This window comes from Lithobates pipiens, unplaced genomic scaffold, assembly GCF_037356315.1.
Source record: "Lithobates pipiens isolate NorthernLeopardFrog02 unplaced genomic scaffold, aLitPip1_a1.2 Scaffold_22, whole genome shotgun sequence".
NCBI classification, from domain to species: Eukaryota; Metazoa; Chordata; class Amphibia; order Anura; family Ranidae; genus Lithobates; species Lithobates pipiens.
In genome coordinates, this window is record NW_027507784.1 from 78,114,409 (window position 1) to 78,132,777 (window position 18,369).

The 18,369-nt window shown below is 48.0% G+C and overlaps 1 protein-coding gene across 2 annotated transcripts in view; it reads right to left on the reverse strand.

The window, feature by feature from the left end:
• Positions 1-18,369, reverse strand: part of THSD7B (thrombospondin type 1 domain containing 7B) — an 820,891-nt gene that overhangs the window by 165,463 nt on the left and 637,059 nt on the right. For both annotated transcript variants that reach the window (XM_077447767.1, XM_077447766.1), the window contains exon 18: positions 11,838-11,991. In XM_077447767.1, coding sequence (XP_077303893.1) covers positions 11,838-11,991 — 154 coding nt within the window. The remainder of the gene's footprint in view (positions 1-11,837; positions 11,992-18,369) is intronic.

Here is an 18,369-nt window from a genome sequence, read left to right on the forward strand (position 1 = left end):
TATTTTTCTTAAAAAAAAAAATACTTTTATAGGATTTTCGTATTAAAAGGCCTGCAAAACATTGCAACTGCGATCAATACATTGTGTGTGTAATGCACAGACTCTTGTAGGCCCCTTTCACATGGGCCAGATCCTGTTTTGCTCAGCAGGGGATCTGTCCAGTGATCCCCTGCTGAGCTGAGCAGAGCGGTGAGATGACAGGTCCATGTCTGCTCCGCTTATGCAGAGTGGACACTGACATGGCCCGATCTGCTCTATGGGCGGTTAGCTGTAAATAGACCAGCTTTCTGTTTATAGCCGACTGCCCTCCGATACAATCCGGCTAGACGGAGGGGAACGGATCCCCTTCTGATTGTTTCTAGTAGATCAGATCAGATCAGATAATAGGTAGCCTGGTGTAAATGGACACATTCTGTAATCAGGTCTGACACGCCGCATCTCCGATCTGGGTAAAGAGCCTCTGACGGAGGCTTTTTACTATGTGATCAGCTATTTTCAATCATAGCTGATCACAATGTAAACAGGAAAAGCTGTAGATTGGCGTTTCCTCTATCACATCTGGCAGATGTGAGTAGAAGAGAGCCAGCCGGCTGCTCTCTTGGCAGGGGGGGGGGGGGGTCAGCGCTGACTGATTATCAACGCAGCCCCCCAGAGGATGCCCACCCAGGACCACCAGGGATGCCACCCATGGCCACCAGTGATACTGACCATGGATGCCCACCCAGGGCCACCAGGGATGCCCCCCAGGATGACCAGGTATGAACTTTAGAGATGCCAATCAGTGCCCATTGTAGATGCCAATCAGTGCCCAGCAGTAAAGCCTGCCAGTGCCTCCTCATCAGTGCTGCCTATCAGAGCCATCTATCAGTGCCCATCAGTGCCACCTATCAGTGCCACCTATAAGTGACCATTAGTGCTGCCTATCAGTGCCCATCAGTGTCGCCTATCAGTGCCCATCAGTGCCGTCTATCAGTGCTGCATATCAGTGGCACCTATCAGTGCCGCCTATCAGTGCCCATCAGTGCTGCATATTAGTGCCCTATCATCAGTGCCACCTCATCTTTGCCACCTTACCAGTGCCTGTCAGTGCAGCCTCATCAGCAGCCATCAGTGGAGGAGAACAATTACTAATTTACAAAATTTTATAACAAAAATACAAAAGGCAAATTTGTTTTTCTTCCAAATTTTCGGTCATTTTTATTTGTTTAGCTAAAAAAAAAACAAAAAAAAAAAAAACAGTGGTGATCAAATACCACCAAAAGAAAGCTCTAGTTGTGGTAACATAATTTAAAAAATTTTGTTTGGGTGCAGTGTTATATGACCGCGCAATTGTCATTCAAAGTGCAACAGCGCCGAAAATTGGTCTGGGCAGGAAGGGGGGAAAGAGGCCAGTATTGAAGTTGTATGGATGACTCATCAGCTGTCAGTGGGCTTCCCCACTCACAGCTGATTGTAAAAAAAAAAAAGCTGACAAGTGTGAAAAAAAACATGAGCATGGGCCCCCCCCCCCCCCCCCCAATTCATACCAGGCTCTTATGTGAGTGCCCTCCCCCCTCATGAACCATACCAGGCCACGTGCCCTCAACATGGGGGGGGGTGGATTCTTTGGGGCAAGGGGGGCTCTGATTCAGCTGGGGGTGACCTGACGCACAATAGGTTTTTCACCTAAATGGATAGAATCCATTAAGGTGAAAATCTTAAAGTGATGTAAAGGTACATTTTTTCTCTTTTTTAAATAACAAACATGTCATACTTACCTGCTCTGTGCAAGGGTTTGGCACAGAGCGGCTCTAATACTCCTTTTCTGGTTTCCCCCGGCGGCGCTCCTGGCTCCTCCTCTTCATCGAGTGCCCCCTCAGAGAGCCCATTTCCATGGGGTCACCCGTGTGGGCGCGCTTCTGAGTCCTGCTGCTGCGTCCGTTGACATAGACAGCAGGACTCAGCCCCACCCCCGCCTTCCATGTCAATGGATTTGATTGACAGCAGCGGGAGTCAATGGCTCCTGCTGCTATCAATTTATCCAATGAAGACCCAAGACAGTGGCTGGAGCTACTGGACTCGTCCTTGACGCTGGAACGATCAGGTTCAGGAAAGAAAAAGGGGATCTGCTACAGCATAGGAGGTTTTGAGACTTCACAACTCCTTTAGATCCCTTTCACACTGGCACCGCCATTTTATCGGCGCTTTAACATCGCTTTAGCGGCGCACTTTTAACCCCCGCTAGTGGCCAAAGAAAGTGTTAAATGCTGCGGCTGCCGAAGGACTTTGCAGGTGCTTTGGCAGTGGTGCCCATTAATTTCAATGGGAAGAGGCAGTGGAGGAGCAGTGTATTCACCGCTCCTAAACCGCTCCAAAGATGCTGCTTGCAGGACTTTTTCTAACGTCCTGCAAGAGCACCACTCCAATGTGAAAGCACTTGGGCTTTCCCACTGGGGATAGAGGGGAGGCACTTTTCAGGTGTTTTATAGGTGCTATTGTTAGTCTTAAGGCTTTAGAACCTCTAACATTAACAGCAGTCTGCTTAGCCTTAAAGTGGCACTGAAAGAGACCCTTATTTTCAAAAAAGAAGCCATACACATCAGCTACATAATGGCCCTCTAATCTCTTTTTCATAAAATTATTTCTTATTGTGTAATGCCTCGTACACACGATCAAAAAATCCGGTGGAAAAGTCCCACCGTGTGTGGGCTCCGGCGGACTCTTTTTACCCAAAAGTCCGGCGGACTAAGAAAGTATTTTTGCCCTCCAATCTGTCTGCCGGACTCGCATTTCGGCGGAAAATTCGGCAGTGTGTGTGCCAGTCCATACTTTTGAAATGAACGGACTTTTCCCGCCCAGAGAAAAGTCCGCTCATTTTGAGCGCGTCTCCAGGTAGCCGGGGCCAGCGAAGGAGGCGTCTCCGGCCCCGTCACCTGGTATGGACTTAAAGGGGAATTTTCGGCGTGGGCCCCCCCCCCAAGTCCATATCAGACCCTTATCCGAGCACGCTACCCGGCCGGCCAGGAAAGGGGGTGGGGACGAGCGAGCGCCCCCCCCAGTAAGCGGTACCAGGCCGCGTGCCCTTAACATGGGGGGGTGCCAAGCACCTTGTCCCCATGTTGATGAGGACAAGGGCCTCTTCCCGACAACCCTGGCCTTGGTTGTCGGGGTCTGCGGGCAGGGGGCTTATCAGAATCCGGGAGCCCCGTTTAATAAGGGGGCCCCCGGATACCGGCCCCCCACCCTATATGAATGAGTATGGGGTACAATGTACCCCTACCCATTCACCTGTGAAAAAAAGTAAAAAAAAAAAACCACAACACACAAGGGTTAAAATAGTTTATTGCACAGCTCCGGGGGTCTTCTTCCATCTTCGGGGGTCTTCTCGTCGGACTCCTCCGCTATCTTCTGCTAGCTCTTTTACTAGCGGAGGAGCCTGGCTTTCTCCTTCGCCGCTGCCCTCTTCTTCCGACTTCGGTGGTCTTGTCCCCCCTCTTCGGTTCTTCTTGCCGGGCCACCACGCCTTCTTCTAGCTCTTTTACAAGCGGTGGCCCGGTCTTCTGTTGCCGCTGTCTTCTGGCCTTCTGTTCTTCTCCAGCGTCGCCTCCTTCGCTGGTCCCGGCTACCTGGAGACACGCTTAAAATGAGCGGACTTTCCTCCGCGTGTGTGGCGCGAGTCCGTTCATTTCAAAAGTCCGGCAGATAGTCCGGCGGACTTAGTACGCCGTATTAGTCCACTGAAAAAGTGCCGTGTGTGGGCAAGTAGCTCGTTCGGAAAGTCTGCTACGATAGTCTGCTACGTGTGTACGCGGCATAAGGCCCCTTTCACACCAGCGCACCCCCCCCCCTCCCGAAATCCATACCAAATCCTTATTTGGGCGTGCAGCCCGGCAGGTCACGAGAGGGAGAGAACAGGCGAGCGCCCCCCCCCCCCGAACCATACCAGGCCACATGCCCTCAACATGGGGGTGGTTGTGTGGGGCAAGGTGTGCGCTGCCCTCCCACCCCAAAGCACCTTTTCCCCATGTTGATGGGGACGAGGGCCTCTTCCCCATGTTGATGGGGACAAGGGCCTCTTCCCCACAACCCTGGCTGGTGGTTGTGGGGGTCTGCTGGGGGGGCTCATTGGAATCTGGAAGCCCCCATATCCCACCCTCTCCCCCAGGCTGGGATCTGGGGGCCTCATTGTTAAATGAGGCTTCCAGATTTCAATAAGCCCTGCTTCCGCAGACCCCCACAACCTCCAGTCAGGGTTGTGGGGAATAGGCCCTTGTCCCCATCAACCTGAGGACAAGGTGCTTTGGGGTGGGGGGGCAGAGCCATAGCACCTCCCCATGTTGATGGAATGTGACCTGGTATGTTTCAAGAGGGAGGGGTGCTTGCTCGTCCCCTTTCTTTCCTGACCTGCACGACTGCATGCTTGAATAAGGGTCTGGTATGGATTTTGGGGGGGGGCACGCCATTTTATTTTATGTTGGTGTGGGGTTCCCCTCAAAATCTATACTAGACCTGAAGTTCCTGGTATGGATTTGGGGGGGGGGGGGGTGACCTCCCCAAGCCCGCTGACAGCTGATGATTCATCGGTTAAGAACACGGCGGCCAGCTTCCCGCTCTAATCCTAACAGCCAGCAATTATGGTGTTATGAAGAGAAAAAAAAATGTAAAAGGCAAAATAACGCATTAAAAATGCAACTCGTGTTTTTGGTGCGGGTCCAAGTCTATTACACGCAAAATGTAATCTGCTGCAGGAAAAAAGTCCCTGACCCTTTTCAAATACGCACCGGCTAAAAAACGCATAGATGTGTACGTGTATAATAGGACACCACGTTAAATGGACTGTAGTGCATTTTTGCAAAATGCACTAAAAAATGCACAGGTGTGAACCTATACTTATGGAGGATCGGGATCATCTTCTTCAGGATCAACTGTAGGTTTTGGGCTCTGAGGGTTAGGTTTTTCCATTTATTTTGATCTTTTGGTTGACATTGATGGACATATGTCTTTTTTTTATCCCGTGTCCCTATGTAATTATGAGAAGATATCTCAAATGTATGGCAACCTTCATCCACTTGGAGCTAGAACAACATCTATGCACCCTGGAGGTGACTCTGAAAATAAGCCATCGATCTCTATTTTTATCCATATTCAACACATCCCTCAGAATACATTCTCTTGTTTATGTTAATAGAGCCCATCAACGCTGGTAAGAGGGAGGACACATTGAGAGACAGCTATGTCTCCTATAATTTCTCCCTGAATCTGTCCATGTAGTTTATGTCAATTTCACAATAAAGGAAAGAAAAAAAAAAGAAAAGAAAAACAACCAACGACTGTTGGTTTTGTGTTTTCTGAATCCAAATTGGTTTTGAAGAACAGAGGCTGACAATTTCCACCAGAGTCAAGTGTACCAGATCAAGGCAATTTAATTCCAGGAGAGCAGTGAATAGCAATGAGGAGATGTCATGTTTAAAACGAGTCTATACAAATATAAATTCATATTGTAAACCAGAAAAAGCTATTGATTCTTTTTCTGTTGCATGTGGCTTGGAGAGAAAAAAAAAGAGAGAAAAAAATTACTAGCGTGCAATTTTCATGAACTCACGCTCTGTTTATTTTTACATTAAAAAATGGGACTTACAGTGTACACGCAGTCCTGGGAAGAATTATATTATGGTGTAGATAGAAGAATGGTGAAAGTAGGCATTCCCTTTGCCTTGGGCAGAATTATATGGTGTAGGAAGAAGAATGGCAAAACTAGGCATTCCCTTTGTGCTTTGCTGTGTAGGTGGGTGCAGAGGACACAGCTGACAATAAAAGCCCCATAGTAACTCTATGGGTGACATCACTCCCCATTCATTTCACAGCCGTTGTCAGCTGTGTCCTCTGTAGACCTCAAATAGCGGCACTAAAATGACGGTAAAGCGCAGCTAAAACTAGTGGCGTTTTACCGTCAATGCCCACCCGCCCCAGTGTGAAAGCAGTCTAATAGCAGGCATTTCAGAGGCGTCTGAGAGGCGTTAAAAAGACCCCTCAAACGCTGGTGCAATAGACCGCACATAGTGCTGTTCACACTAAAAGTTAGCTTCAAAATGTAAGCCTCACATCGAGTCAGGAGGCATTTGAAGCCTTTCAATGCCTCCCATTCAAGACTATGGTAACGCCTCGCAAATGTTCTGGCAGGCAGTTGCGGGGCGGTTGCGGGCGTTAAGATTTGTTCATTCACTGTAATGCAATAGGCAATTGTGGAGCAGTTTTAGCACCCATCAAATGCTTCAAAACTGCTTCAAAACTGCCCATACGGCATTTAGGGAGCATTTTTAACTCCTCATTAATGCTTGTAAAACGCCTTTCTAATGCCCATATTAAAGCTCATTGACGCCTCCCAAGCCTGGTAAGTTTCCAACCCAGTGCTAGCCTAAGGGAAGACCTTGCCTCCAAAGATTTGATCTGTCGCCCATACTAACCCCATACAAATGCTATAGGAGTGTTTGTTGGGTGTTAGAAATCTAGTCAAGTGTGAAAAATCCCTTACATAGCCATGGGGCCATCTGATGACTTCACCTGGAAAGAGCCCGCCCTTTGCGACGCTCAACGGATGACATCATCGGATGGCCACGCCCCATGGCTATATAAGAGATATGACAGCAGGGGACATCCCAACGGAGGGAGAAGATGGCTCGGGGACAAGACAGCTCGGGAGAAGACGGCTTGGAGAGAAGACAGCTTGGAGCTATTTTTTTAATAAGGGAGTTGTTAAAAACCGACTCCTGTTTTTTACATTTTACTGCTTTTTTGGTGAATGGGTAGGGGTACGGTGTACCAGATACCCATTTACATAGGGTGGTGTCGAAAATCTGGGGGTCCCCTTATTAAAGGGGGCTTTCAGATTCCGATAAGCCCCCCACCTGCAGACCCAACATGGAGGCAGGTTCTTTGGGGTGGGGGCGCAAAGCACCCATCCCCCCATATTGAGGGCATGCAGCCTGGTATGGTTCCGCAATGGGGGCGCTCGCTCATCCCCTCCCTTACCTGACCTACCGGGCTTAATGCTCAGATAAGGGTCTGGTATGGATTTTGGTGGGGGGACACCACACCATTTTTAAAAACATTTTTGCGTGGGGGTGTCCCCTCCAAATCTATATCAGACCGAATGGTATGGTCTGGTATGTTCTTTGGGAGGGGGGGGCATCCCGTTTTTTTTGGTGAATTTTTTTAGACGGCAATTTTTATTTTACATTCAGCTGATGACTAGTTGTTAGGGACACAGCGGCTGGTTTCCCATCCCGCTCCTTAGCAACCAGCTACATACAGTGAATTAAAAAAAATGTAAAACATCAAATGCGGCAAAATCGTGGCAAAAACGCAGTCTATTACATGCAAAACACTGCATTTTGCAGGAAAAAAGTCCCCGATCCATTACAAAAACGCCGAGGCACAAAAATGCGAACGTGTTCCATAGGAACCCAAGTTAAAAAATTTCCCTGCATTTCTGCAAAATGCATAAAGCAGCAAAAAAATGCATTCGTGTGAATCAAGCCTTAACATAGCATAAAATATTTAGAAAATGCTGCTTACTTCTTTATTTGCTATACAATCCTACTTTACTTTCCATTTCTATGTAACGTTAGTTGATATGATGGTATTAAACCCAAAAACAAAAATGTATTAAACTGCAGCTTACCCTATCTTAGATGTGGTGGCTGCATTTGTTTCCTTTTTAAGACTTTTTCCCTTCATTTTCACATGCTGATCCAGGTAGTAAGTCTGTTATTTTTCCTTCAAAGTGGAACTAAATCCAACTGGCTTTGAAACTATTAAAGTGGTTGTTACGCCACTGTAACCTGTATACACCATCAGCACTGCCTCCTATTGTAGTATCCCTTCTGTGTGCGATTTAGCCAGTTGATAGAAGATCCCAGGATCTTTCATCTTGCGCAAAAAACATCAAACCTGCAGCAAAAACATGGACCGAGAGGCCCGCAGGGTTCCTAGGTCATTCTCCTTACTAGGCATAGTAAAAACTGAATCTGCTGGGATCAGTGGGGAGGGTTGATAGCACAGGGTCCGCCCCCCTGGGGCAGGACTAAAAGTTCTGTGTATTGTGTAACAATTTTGCCTAGTTCTCCTAATGGCAGGCTATACAACCCATTTAGTTACAGAGAGAAGCTGTGTCGGTCGGTGAATATAAGAGAAACCTAATTTTACTGCAGAGATTGCAATCACACGACTGGCCAGCTTTCTCCTTTCCTCCTCTGATAGATGCAGCAGGCGGGGCTGAGATTCCTCTGCTGATGTCAGTCTGGAGGGGAGGAGGAGAGGAGGAGAGAGCTGGCTGGTCATGTGATCAAAATCTCGGCTCTTAAATTAGGTATTTACAGCATTTATATTTATAAATCATACACACTGCAATAGGAGGCAGTGCTGATGGCATATACAGGTTAAGTTTTATGAGAGAAGCAGGAGGGGGAAGAGGCGGCTCACAAACAGACAGAGAGGGGAGGGTGGAGGAGGACACAGGAGCAGAGAGGAGAGGAGATAGCAGGCTGCTGATAATGGAGGCACATAAACTGACCACGGTGTCAGGGCTCAGCAGCCATGATACACTGTGGTCAGTTTACAGAGGGACGGGGAGAAACTGGCAGGATCGGCCAGGTTTTTTAGGTGTTACAGGGGGCCAAATGACACAGGACAAGCACTTTAACATGCTTTAAAGGAGCAGGATCCATTTTTGGGGGGGGGGGGGGGGGGGTTAACAAATGCTTTAAGTTGATGGGTTTAGTTCCACTTCAAATTTTTGTTCTTGGGTTCACCTCCTTGGAAAAAAAAAATAAGCTGGGCAGAATTGCAAATTCTTTGCCAAAGAAGACACATATGTATATTTAGCTGTTCACCTGATATTTAGCAGCAGTGCTTGCTTACCACCCTCTGTAATTCTTGGTGTGTCACTTTTCAGAGGGTGGTAAAATCATGTCTGACAGGCGCTACTGCTGCCTCCTGATGTCGGTTTTCTTTTTTTTTTCTTTTTTATTGCGGAACCACGCAGCAATTGCGTGCAAAGCATTTGTGGTGTGGACCCATTGATCTAAATTAGCAAGTCTGACAGTTGGTCATACTCTGCTGCCCAAGTTAAAAATGCACAAGCTGTGGCACATGTAGAGCCCCATCAGGCTATATTGTTAGCATTTGGATGGGAGGCCGGAGGGAGGTAAAAGCACGGTTCAGCTGTTTTTATCACCTTCTGATCACCTGTGTGAAAGCCCTTATAAAACGTGATCTGACATGTTTCTTTATCACAGTAAAGCTGGCCATACACTAGTAGAATTTTGTTCCAAAACATTTTATTTTATGAGCGTTCGTTCAATTTTTTAATCCTTACTGTGGTCAAATCGATGTTTGTGCTCGACTGCAGTGATGAGAAAATTAGAAGGAACACATTTCTAACAGTGTATGTGGTTTTATTTTGGTGAAGTGTATTCAATTCAAAATCCAATGTTAAAAGCAAACAAAATTTGAAGTACTCTTCAATGACATTTGTCAAGTCATTGAATGTACTGAGAATTTATGTACAAATGCTCATTCGGAAATCTACTAATGTATAGCCAGCAGGGCCAGATCTAGTCTGTCTGGGGTGCAGTAAAAAATGTCAGGGGGGCAGAGGATGGGTGGGCAGCAGGGCAGAGGATAGGATCAGCAGTTTGTATGTCAGTGTACAATGAATCAGCTGAGCCGAGGACAGGGGCCACTGCTGGCAGTTCAGGGGACAGGGATGAGCACTAGCAGGGCAGAGGACATTGATCAGCAATGGAAAGGCAGAGAACAGGGATCAGCAATGGAAGGGCAGAGAACAGGGATCAGCAATGAAAGGGCAGAGGACAGGGATCAACACTAGCAGGGCAAAGGACAGGGATCAGCACCAGCAGAGCAGAGGACATTGATCAGCAATGGAAATGCAGAGAACAGGGATCAGCAATGGAAGGGCAAAGGACAGGGATCAGCACTAGCAGGGAAAGGACAGAGATCAGCACCAGCAGGGCAGAGAACAGGGATCAGCACTAGCAGGGCAGAGAACAGGGATCAGCACTAGCAGGGCAGAGGACACGGATCAGCACTAGCAGGGCAGAGGACAGGGATCAGCACTAGCAGGGCAGAGGACAGGGATCAGCAATGGAAAGGCAGATGACAGGGTTTAGCACTAGCAGGGCAAAGGACAGGGATCAGCACCAGCAGGGCAGAGAACAGGGATCACACCAGCAGGGCAGAGAACAGGGATCAGCAGTAGCAGAACGGAGGACAGGGATCAGCAATGGAAAGGCAGATGACAGGGTTCAGCACTAGCAGGGCAGAGGATAGGGATCAGCACTGGAAAGGCAGACAACAGGGATCAGCAGTAGCAGAACAGAGCACAGGGATCAGTAATGGAAGGCAGATGTCAGGGATCAGCACTAGCAGGGCAAAGGACAAGGATCAGCACCAGCAGGGCAGAGAACAGGGATCAGCACTAGCAGGGCAGAGGACAGGGATCAGCAATGGAAAAGCAGAGAACAGGGATCAGCACTGGAAAGGCAGATGACAGGGTTCAGCACTAGCAGGGCAGAGGGCAGGGATCAGCTATGAAAAGGCAGATGACAGGGATCAGCACTGGCAGGGCAGGGGGCAGGGATCAGCACTGGAAAGGCAGATGACAGGGTTCAGCACTAGCAGGGCAGAGGACAGGGATCAGCAATGGAAAGGCAGATGACAGGGTTCATCACTGGCAGGGCAGAGGACAGGGATCAGCACTGGCAGGGCAGATGACAGGGATCAGCACTGGCAGGGCAGAAGACAGGGACCAGCACTAGCATGGCAGAGGACAGGGAACAACACTGGAAAGGCAGACGACAGAGATCAGCACTAGCAGAACAGAGGACGGGGATCAGCACTGAAATGGCAGAGGACGGGAATCAGCACTGGAAAGGCAGGCGACAGGGATCAGCACTGGAAAGGCAGAGGGCAGGGATCAGCACTGGAAAGGCAGAGGGCAGGTCTCAGCACTGGAAAGGCAGCTGACATGGATCAGCACTGGAAAGGCAGAGGGCAGGGATCAGCACTGGAAAGGCAGAGGGAATGGATCAGCACTGGAAAGGCAGAGGGCAGGGATCAGCACTGGAAAGGCAGAGGGAATGGATCAGCACTGGAAAGGCAGAGGGAAGGGATTAGCACTGGAAAGGCAGAGTACAGGGATCAGCACTGGAAAGGGAGAGTACAGGGATCAGCACTGGAAAGGCAGAGGGCAGGGATCAGCACTGGAAAGGCAGAGGGCAGGGATCAGCACTGGAAAGGCAGGCGACAGGGATCAGCACTGGAAAGGCAGAGGGTAGGGATCAGCACTGGAAAGGCAGGGACAGGGATCAGCACTGGAAAGGCAGAGGGCAGGGATCAGCACTGGAAAGGCAGAGGGAAGGGATTAGCACTGGAAAGGCAGAGTACAGGGATCAGCACTGGAAAGGCAGAGGGAATGGATCAGCACTGGAAAGGCAGAGGGAAGGGATTAGCACTGGAAAGGCAGAGGGAATGGATCAGCACTGGAAAGGCAGAGGGAAGGGATTAGCACTGGAAAGGCAGAGGGAATGGATCAGCACTGGAAAGGCAGAGGGAAGGGATCAGCACTGGAAAGGGAGAGTACAGGGATCAGCACTGGAAAGGGAGAGAGAAGGGATCAGCACTGGAAAGGGAGAGGGAAGGGATCAGCACTGGCAGGGCAGAGGCAAGGAATTAGCACTGGAAAGGCACAGGATGCCCACCCACCCCCTCCCCCCTCCCCCCTTAGATCCGGCCATGATAGGCAGCTTAAGACAATGCCTATGGAACAGTGTCTCTACCTTTGTGCAGTGGCTCCATGGTCCCCAGTTGGACATCACACATTCTCCAAGGCAGGAAAGTGAGCAGTTCTGTCTTGTGGAAGGCGTCTCCAGGTGACTGCAATATGTGCTGTTTACAAAAGCATCTTCAGCACTGTCCGATATATTCACACACCTACAGAAAGCACAAACGTAAAATGATTATTTAATGCCGCATCAATGAAACATTTGAGAGAATTGCTTTAAAGTGTTTTATGAGTTATGAGCATTGCATGCACATATGCAAAGTTTAAACTCTAGGCATATATAAAAGACAGCTAATGATACATTAACATGAATAAAATACATCTATTACTATAGCCCTGCAATCATTAATACATTACTAAATTCATTTTTTTATTATGCAAACAATGCATATACCTAACATGAACTTGGTTTAAACCTATGTACAGCAGAGCTCCGAGAATGGATGAGAAGTAGTGCAAGAAGCATGCTGATAGGAGAAGAGGGCAGAGTAACAGAGAGATGATCTCATTAGTCTCATGCTTCTCCTTTCACTGTCCAATAGGGATGAGCTCGGTGTTCAACTCGAAAGCATGTTTGACTCGAACACGGGCCGTTCGCCTGTTTGGTGAATTCAGAACTTTGTGGACCGTTCACACCATATTCGTGTTGTGCGAACGGCCCACAATGCACTACACTATCGCAGTGCATTGCTGGCTCATGATTGGCCCATCACAGCGCCGGCAGCGAGGAGAGCCATAATAGCTCAGAGGGTTTTAGTACATGCACCACACTATATAAGGCCGCTAGCGCGGCGGCCTTGTGTAGTGTGTTGGCATGCAGGGAAAGAGCAAGATAGGCAGGGACAGTGTATTTTTGCTTGGGAACCTAGCGATGTTAAAGTGGGTGTTGTGTGCCTCCTGCACAGTATAAACCTGAAGCTACCCCTTATTGCTGGTGTTGTTCTGTTTCTGTAATACAGGCATCTGCAGCAGTTAGAGTGGGTGTTGTGTGCCTCCTGCACAGTATACACCTGAAGATAGTCCCCTGGGGCAGGAGCTGGGTCCCCAAACCCTTTATAGGACAATATCTTGCATATTAGCCTTTAAAATTAGCACTTTTGATTTCGAACGTTCAAGTCCCATAGACTTTAATGGGGTTTTAAAGTTCGTACGAATTTCGGCTCATTTCTATTGTCCAATACCAGGCTGAGGGTGGAAAGATGGCCTATAGGCAGGGGCGTATCTACTGCGAGGCAAACAAGGCGTTTGCCTTGGGTGGCATTTTTCAGGGGGCGGCACTGCCCCAGGCAGAAGCGAGTCAGGGACACTACGAGCCAGTGACGTAGTGTGGGGGGCTCAGCTGCTGATGCTGTGCTGCTGCTGCAGCCGCTGCCCTCTCCACTCCAGGCCAGGACTAGCTTCTCTGCGCCTCCCCACTCCATCCAGCCCCAAGTGAAGTGGAGTTGACACCCGGCGGCTCTGCCTCCGTCCGCAAAAAGGCCACACCTGGCTTCCTACAAGAAGATCTTTGGGGAAGTGGGGAATCCCAGGTCCAGTTCCTCCAGCAGCCAGTACTATGTCACCTCCAGCAGCAGGTACTCCCTGGGCAGTGCTCTGTGACCCAGCTGCGGCAGTAGTGACAGCGGTGGTCTGTCCAACAGCAGGGTCATTTTTTCCTCCTCCTCCCCAGTTGTCTACAAGTCCCCCTTGGTCGGGCTGAGGAGCAGCTTCCCCCCAGCCCTGCTTCAGGACACAATGGACTTCACCTTGGCAAAGCCAACAGGACCAACGAGAAGGCTGAGATGCAAGAGCTCAATGACAGTTTTCAACTTCTAGGCCCATTTCTTGGAGCAGCAGAACAAGATCTTGGTGGCTGTGCTGGAACAGCTCAAGGACAAGGGTACATCCAGGGTGGGGGATGTGTACGAAGAGGAGATGAAGGACCTTCACAGGCAGGTGGAGGTAGATAGGGACAACCAGGCAGATGACCCCCAGAGAAAACAAAGTCTTAGTGTCCTGAAATAAAGGGATACAATCATCCCTAATGCTATGTTTCATTATGGGTGGAGGGTGGTGGGCTGAATCATCTACTGTTTTCTCAGAGGAGGGGGGGTCCAGAGTCTAGATTGGGGTTCCTGAGATGGCGGGTTCATAGTTTTGATTAGGAGTTACTCAGAAGTGGGGTCCAGTGTATAGATCGGGGGATCCTCAGAGCGGGGTTTCAGCATCCAGATATGATGTGAGGAATGGTTCACCTGCTGGTAGCACTGTCACACATTTGGCTTGCAGTACTGATGTCCCCCAGTGGGTGTCTCCTAGCAGTCTGTAACTGTGAGGAAAGGTTTCACCTGGTGGTGGCGCTATCTGATCCTTGGGCCGCAGTACTGGCGTTCACCAGAGGGTGTTTCCCGACAGAGTGGAGTTGACATTATATCCTGCGATCAGGCGTCACATGAGCCTGATTGAAAGAGATATGTATTAATACCCGGCAAGCACACACACACACACACTCGTCTTGGTATTGTCCTTGAGCCCTGACCTGTAACTGCGATCCTCTGTACCTGAAACTTGAACCCTGTACTTGAACTCTGTGACCTGTACCTGAACCTGGAACCTGAACCTGTCCCTCCTGTGAGCCTGTTACCTTTACCTTTGCCCTGCAGCCTGATCCGTCCATCCTCTCCCTGCCCTGTTTGCTCCCTGCCCCATCTGCTGATTTCCTGTTGATGACCCTGGCCTGTTTGTTTACAATTCTGATATTCCCCATTTATTGTATATATCTGTCTGATTGTTGTTATTTGTGGGTCTCTGTCTGGTAGTTGGTTTGTTGTGCACTGTGTTGTTTCGGAGGTGTTTGTATTTATATTTCGCTTATTTTAATAAATTACTCTATTTTCATTTTACATGCGTTTGGCTTCCTCTGTTGCTGTCCACACAGTTCTGGTCACACCTGATTCATGACATAGGGGATCCTCAAACGGGGGAATGATGTACTGGTTCCATAGAGGGGAGCTCATTAATTGGCTCCTTATGGGGGATCCAAAGCCCATATGGGGGTTACCTAGAGGGGAAAATCATATACTGGTTCTTTGGAGGGAGGTCAGGATTAAGGGTTCCCCGCCAGAAGATGGAATTATCAACTGGTTCTTTAAAGGGGGTCCAGATCTGGCGTTTCTCAGAGGCTCAGCACAGGGGGGGGGGGGTGTTGCAATACTTTACTGCACCAGGTGACAACAACCATTGTGACGCTACTGCCCATGTGTAGGGATGAGAGCCGGCTACGTCTAGCAGCGGGGAAAGTAGGAGGTGGCACATAGCTCACACCAGTCTGATCCTGGTCTAGCCCTCGGAGAACATCGAGCGGTCTGCGGGGCATGTGATCGGAGCACTGCCAATGTCCTGAAATGATTATTGGGTGGTATGTGACAGCACGGATACGGTAGTGGACAGAGTGCCCGGGGTGTAGAGCTGCCAGCACTGGACACCCCCAACACTGAGGTAAGACCGGCCCACACAGATGAGCTTTCTGAGGGATGTACCCGATCGGTGTATAGAGACTGCACCGCACACCATCCCTCTCACTCTCTCTCACACTCGCTCACCCTCCACCCCTGGAGAAGTGAAGCTCTAGTAGGAAAAGGTGGAGCCTAAAGATATAAGGGTGGGGTTTACAGATGAAGGGGTGGAACTTAAATAGGAAGGGGTAGGATAAATTTAGATGGGGGGCACCCGATTTTAGTTATGCCTAGGGCAGCACAAAACCAAAATACACCACAGCCTATAGGTGAAAGTGGAAGTGTAGCATAGAAAGATCGGGCCCCCTCCACTGCCAGACAGGACTGTGCCCATCTCAGGACAGGATGGAAAGAAATAGAAATCCTTTGGCAGGTAATACCGCTCTTATATATGTATTTCTTCTGTATATTTAACCGTATGCCTGGAGTATAGCTGTAACTGAAAAAGCCTGCTGGTCTTTATATTATTCAGTCTGTGCAAACCCAAAACTAACATTTTTTGGAAATGCTTATAGACAATTATTTTTACTATGAAAATGACAATCCTTCATATTAAATTTCCATGATCCACTGTCCATCAGGCTCACTGTCTCACAGCGGTCTCCTCTTTTATGTCCTCGATATGAATAAAGCAGAATTCGTCTGCTCGTTCTGCCTCCCTGTCTGAAATAACCATCCATGTCAATAATATCTGAATATCTCTCATCCCCACTCATGACTGACGGGGATATTTGATATTGTTCTCCTATTTAAAAGTGTAAATGTAGCCAAAACCTCTTTTATTATTTTAGTTTTGGACATTTTTACCCTTCTAGATTATAGGCAGGAGCATGTGTCCAATGAGGCAAATTGAGGCCTCATGCAGCATGTTTTGAGGGTCAACACTAGGGCCAGAATGTCTACACTTTGTCCACATTGCAGCTCGGTAACATTGCCAAGATTCACTGAACTGGTTGCTAGGATGCTGGCAGCAGGCCAGCATCCTTTGTGGAGGGCAGCACTATAGACCAATGATTCTCAACCAGGGTTTCCGTGGAACCTTAGGGTTCCTCCAGAGGTTGCCAGAAAAACCACAACCTAGGCCGCGTACACACGCGCGGACTGTTCGCTCAACTTTGTCCGTCCAACAGTTTCGGCAAACAGTCCGCTCAAACTTAGCATGGACGGACATGGCCACACACGACGGACGAACAGTTTGCTGAAACCGTGCGCGATGACGTGAACGGCACGTACGACGGGACGAAAAATACGACGTCCTATACACTGCATTATAGCTTTCGGCGTGTAAATCCTTTCTGAGCATGCGCGCAACTTTGTTTGACGAACAAGCCTACACACGGGCGGACTGTTCGCTCAAACAAGGTTTCAGCGGACAGTTTTTCGGAATTTCCGAAAAACCTTGTCCGTCCAACTGTCCGCTGAAACTGTCCGCTGAAAGCCCACACACGAGCGGACTGTCCGCCCAAACACTGTTCAGCGGACAAAGTTGGGCGAACAGTCCGCCCGTGTGTACGCGGCCCTAGGGAAGCCTCTGATCAGGCTCATACATGTGGGTGTCTTTCCTCCTGTCATTGTTGTATATGTACTGCATCCCTCCCAACTTTTTGAGATGGGAATGAGGAACACCTATCAGCAAAAGTATGCAGGCATAGGACACACCCCCTCCCACACCCCCTTAAAGGAGAACTGTACAAAAAAACAAGATTAGTTAAACCCACAAGGGCTTTTTTTACCACTACTATTCCTGCATATTTACTTTTGGAATTTACATATGCAGCAATTTAGAAATCAGATGAAAAGTTTAGCACTTGGAAACACTTTTTAATAGATAAAAAGTGCATTTTATATACAACTATATAGATCAGACCAAAATTAGGGACAAATGGGGGGGGGGGGGGGTGAAGGACAGAGGGACATTGCTCCAAATCAGGGAAAGTCCCTCCAAATCAGGGACAGAAGAGAATATATTTGACAGAGAGAAAAGATGACAACTGACACTGTGAGACTTAGAGCATTCATTCAACATGAGCAACGGAGATTCGACAAAGCAATGAAAAACACACATGTGTATAATTATATTCGACGGAGCATCGAAACTGTACGACGCTGCAATCGTACATTTCCAGAGTCAAATGTTCCACCTATAGGCTATATAGAGTTTAGCAGCTCCGTCGAATCTTCTTTATACATTTGACAGACACCATAAGCCTTCAAAGACAGATTCGACCGTAATTCATGTGGATTTTCGGACGAATGCAATTTTTGAACGAAAAACTAAATAAATAAAAATTTATTTCGGTAGTAACTAAATAAATTTATTTTTCGACGAAAAGCGAAATTCCGAAAATAAATATTTCACTCTGCACATGTCTAGCAAATACCATATATTAGGATATTTTTTGAATAAATATTCTGGAACAAGGAACAGTAAGATATCCACTAATCAGGGCCCATTCACACCATTGCATTACAAAACGCACATGTGTTTTCTTCAAAGTTCATATTGTATTTTTGGTGGGTTGCATTGTATTAAAAAGTAACACAATACAAAATATGTGAACGGGCTCTATACTGTCAGATATATTGGTACCTAATTTGTAGGTTTTCCTAAGTGGATCATAAATAGTAAAGGTTCCTCAAACAATGTAATGAAATGATTCAAGTCTGTAATCTTGCGGTTGGGAGCAATTATATTACTGAGAGATACGTTTCCTTTACACCTGCAGTCTATTGGGATGATAAATGAGGGCATGCAGACTACACAACCAAAGCACTGCGTCATAGCCGTACGATGGAATGACAAACACGCTGTTAATGCACCAATGTTTTATTTGATAAAATGCCCTTTTGCTCTATTGCCTACATTAACATCACATGCATTTTCTCAGTCCATATATCATGTCCATGCTAAAAGCCAGATGTATTGATGTCAGCGGACAGCAGACAAATTTCCCATGTAAATATAAGGTGGCGATATATAATGCACAATGTCTCTTAACCCGGGCGATATTGAATGTTAACTAGGTTTGTACC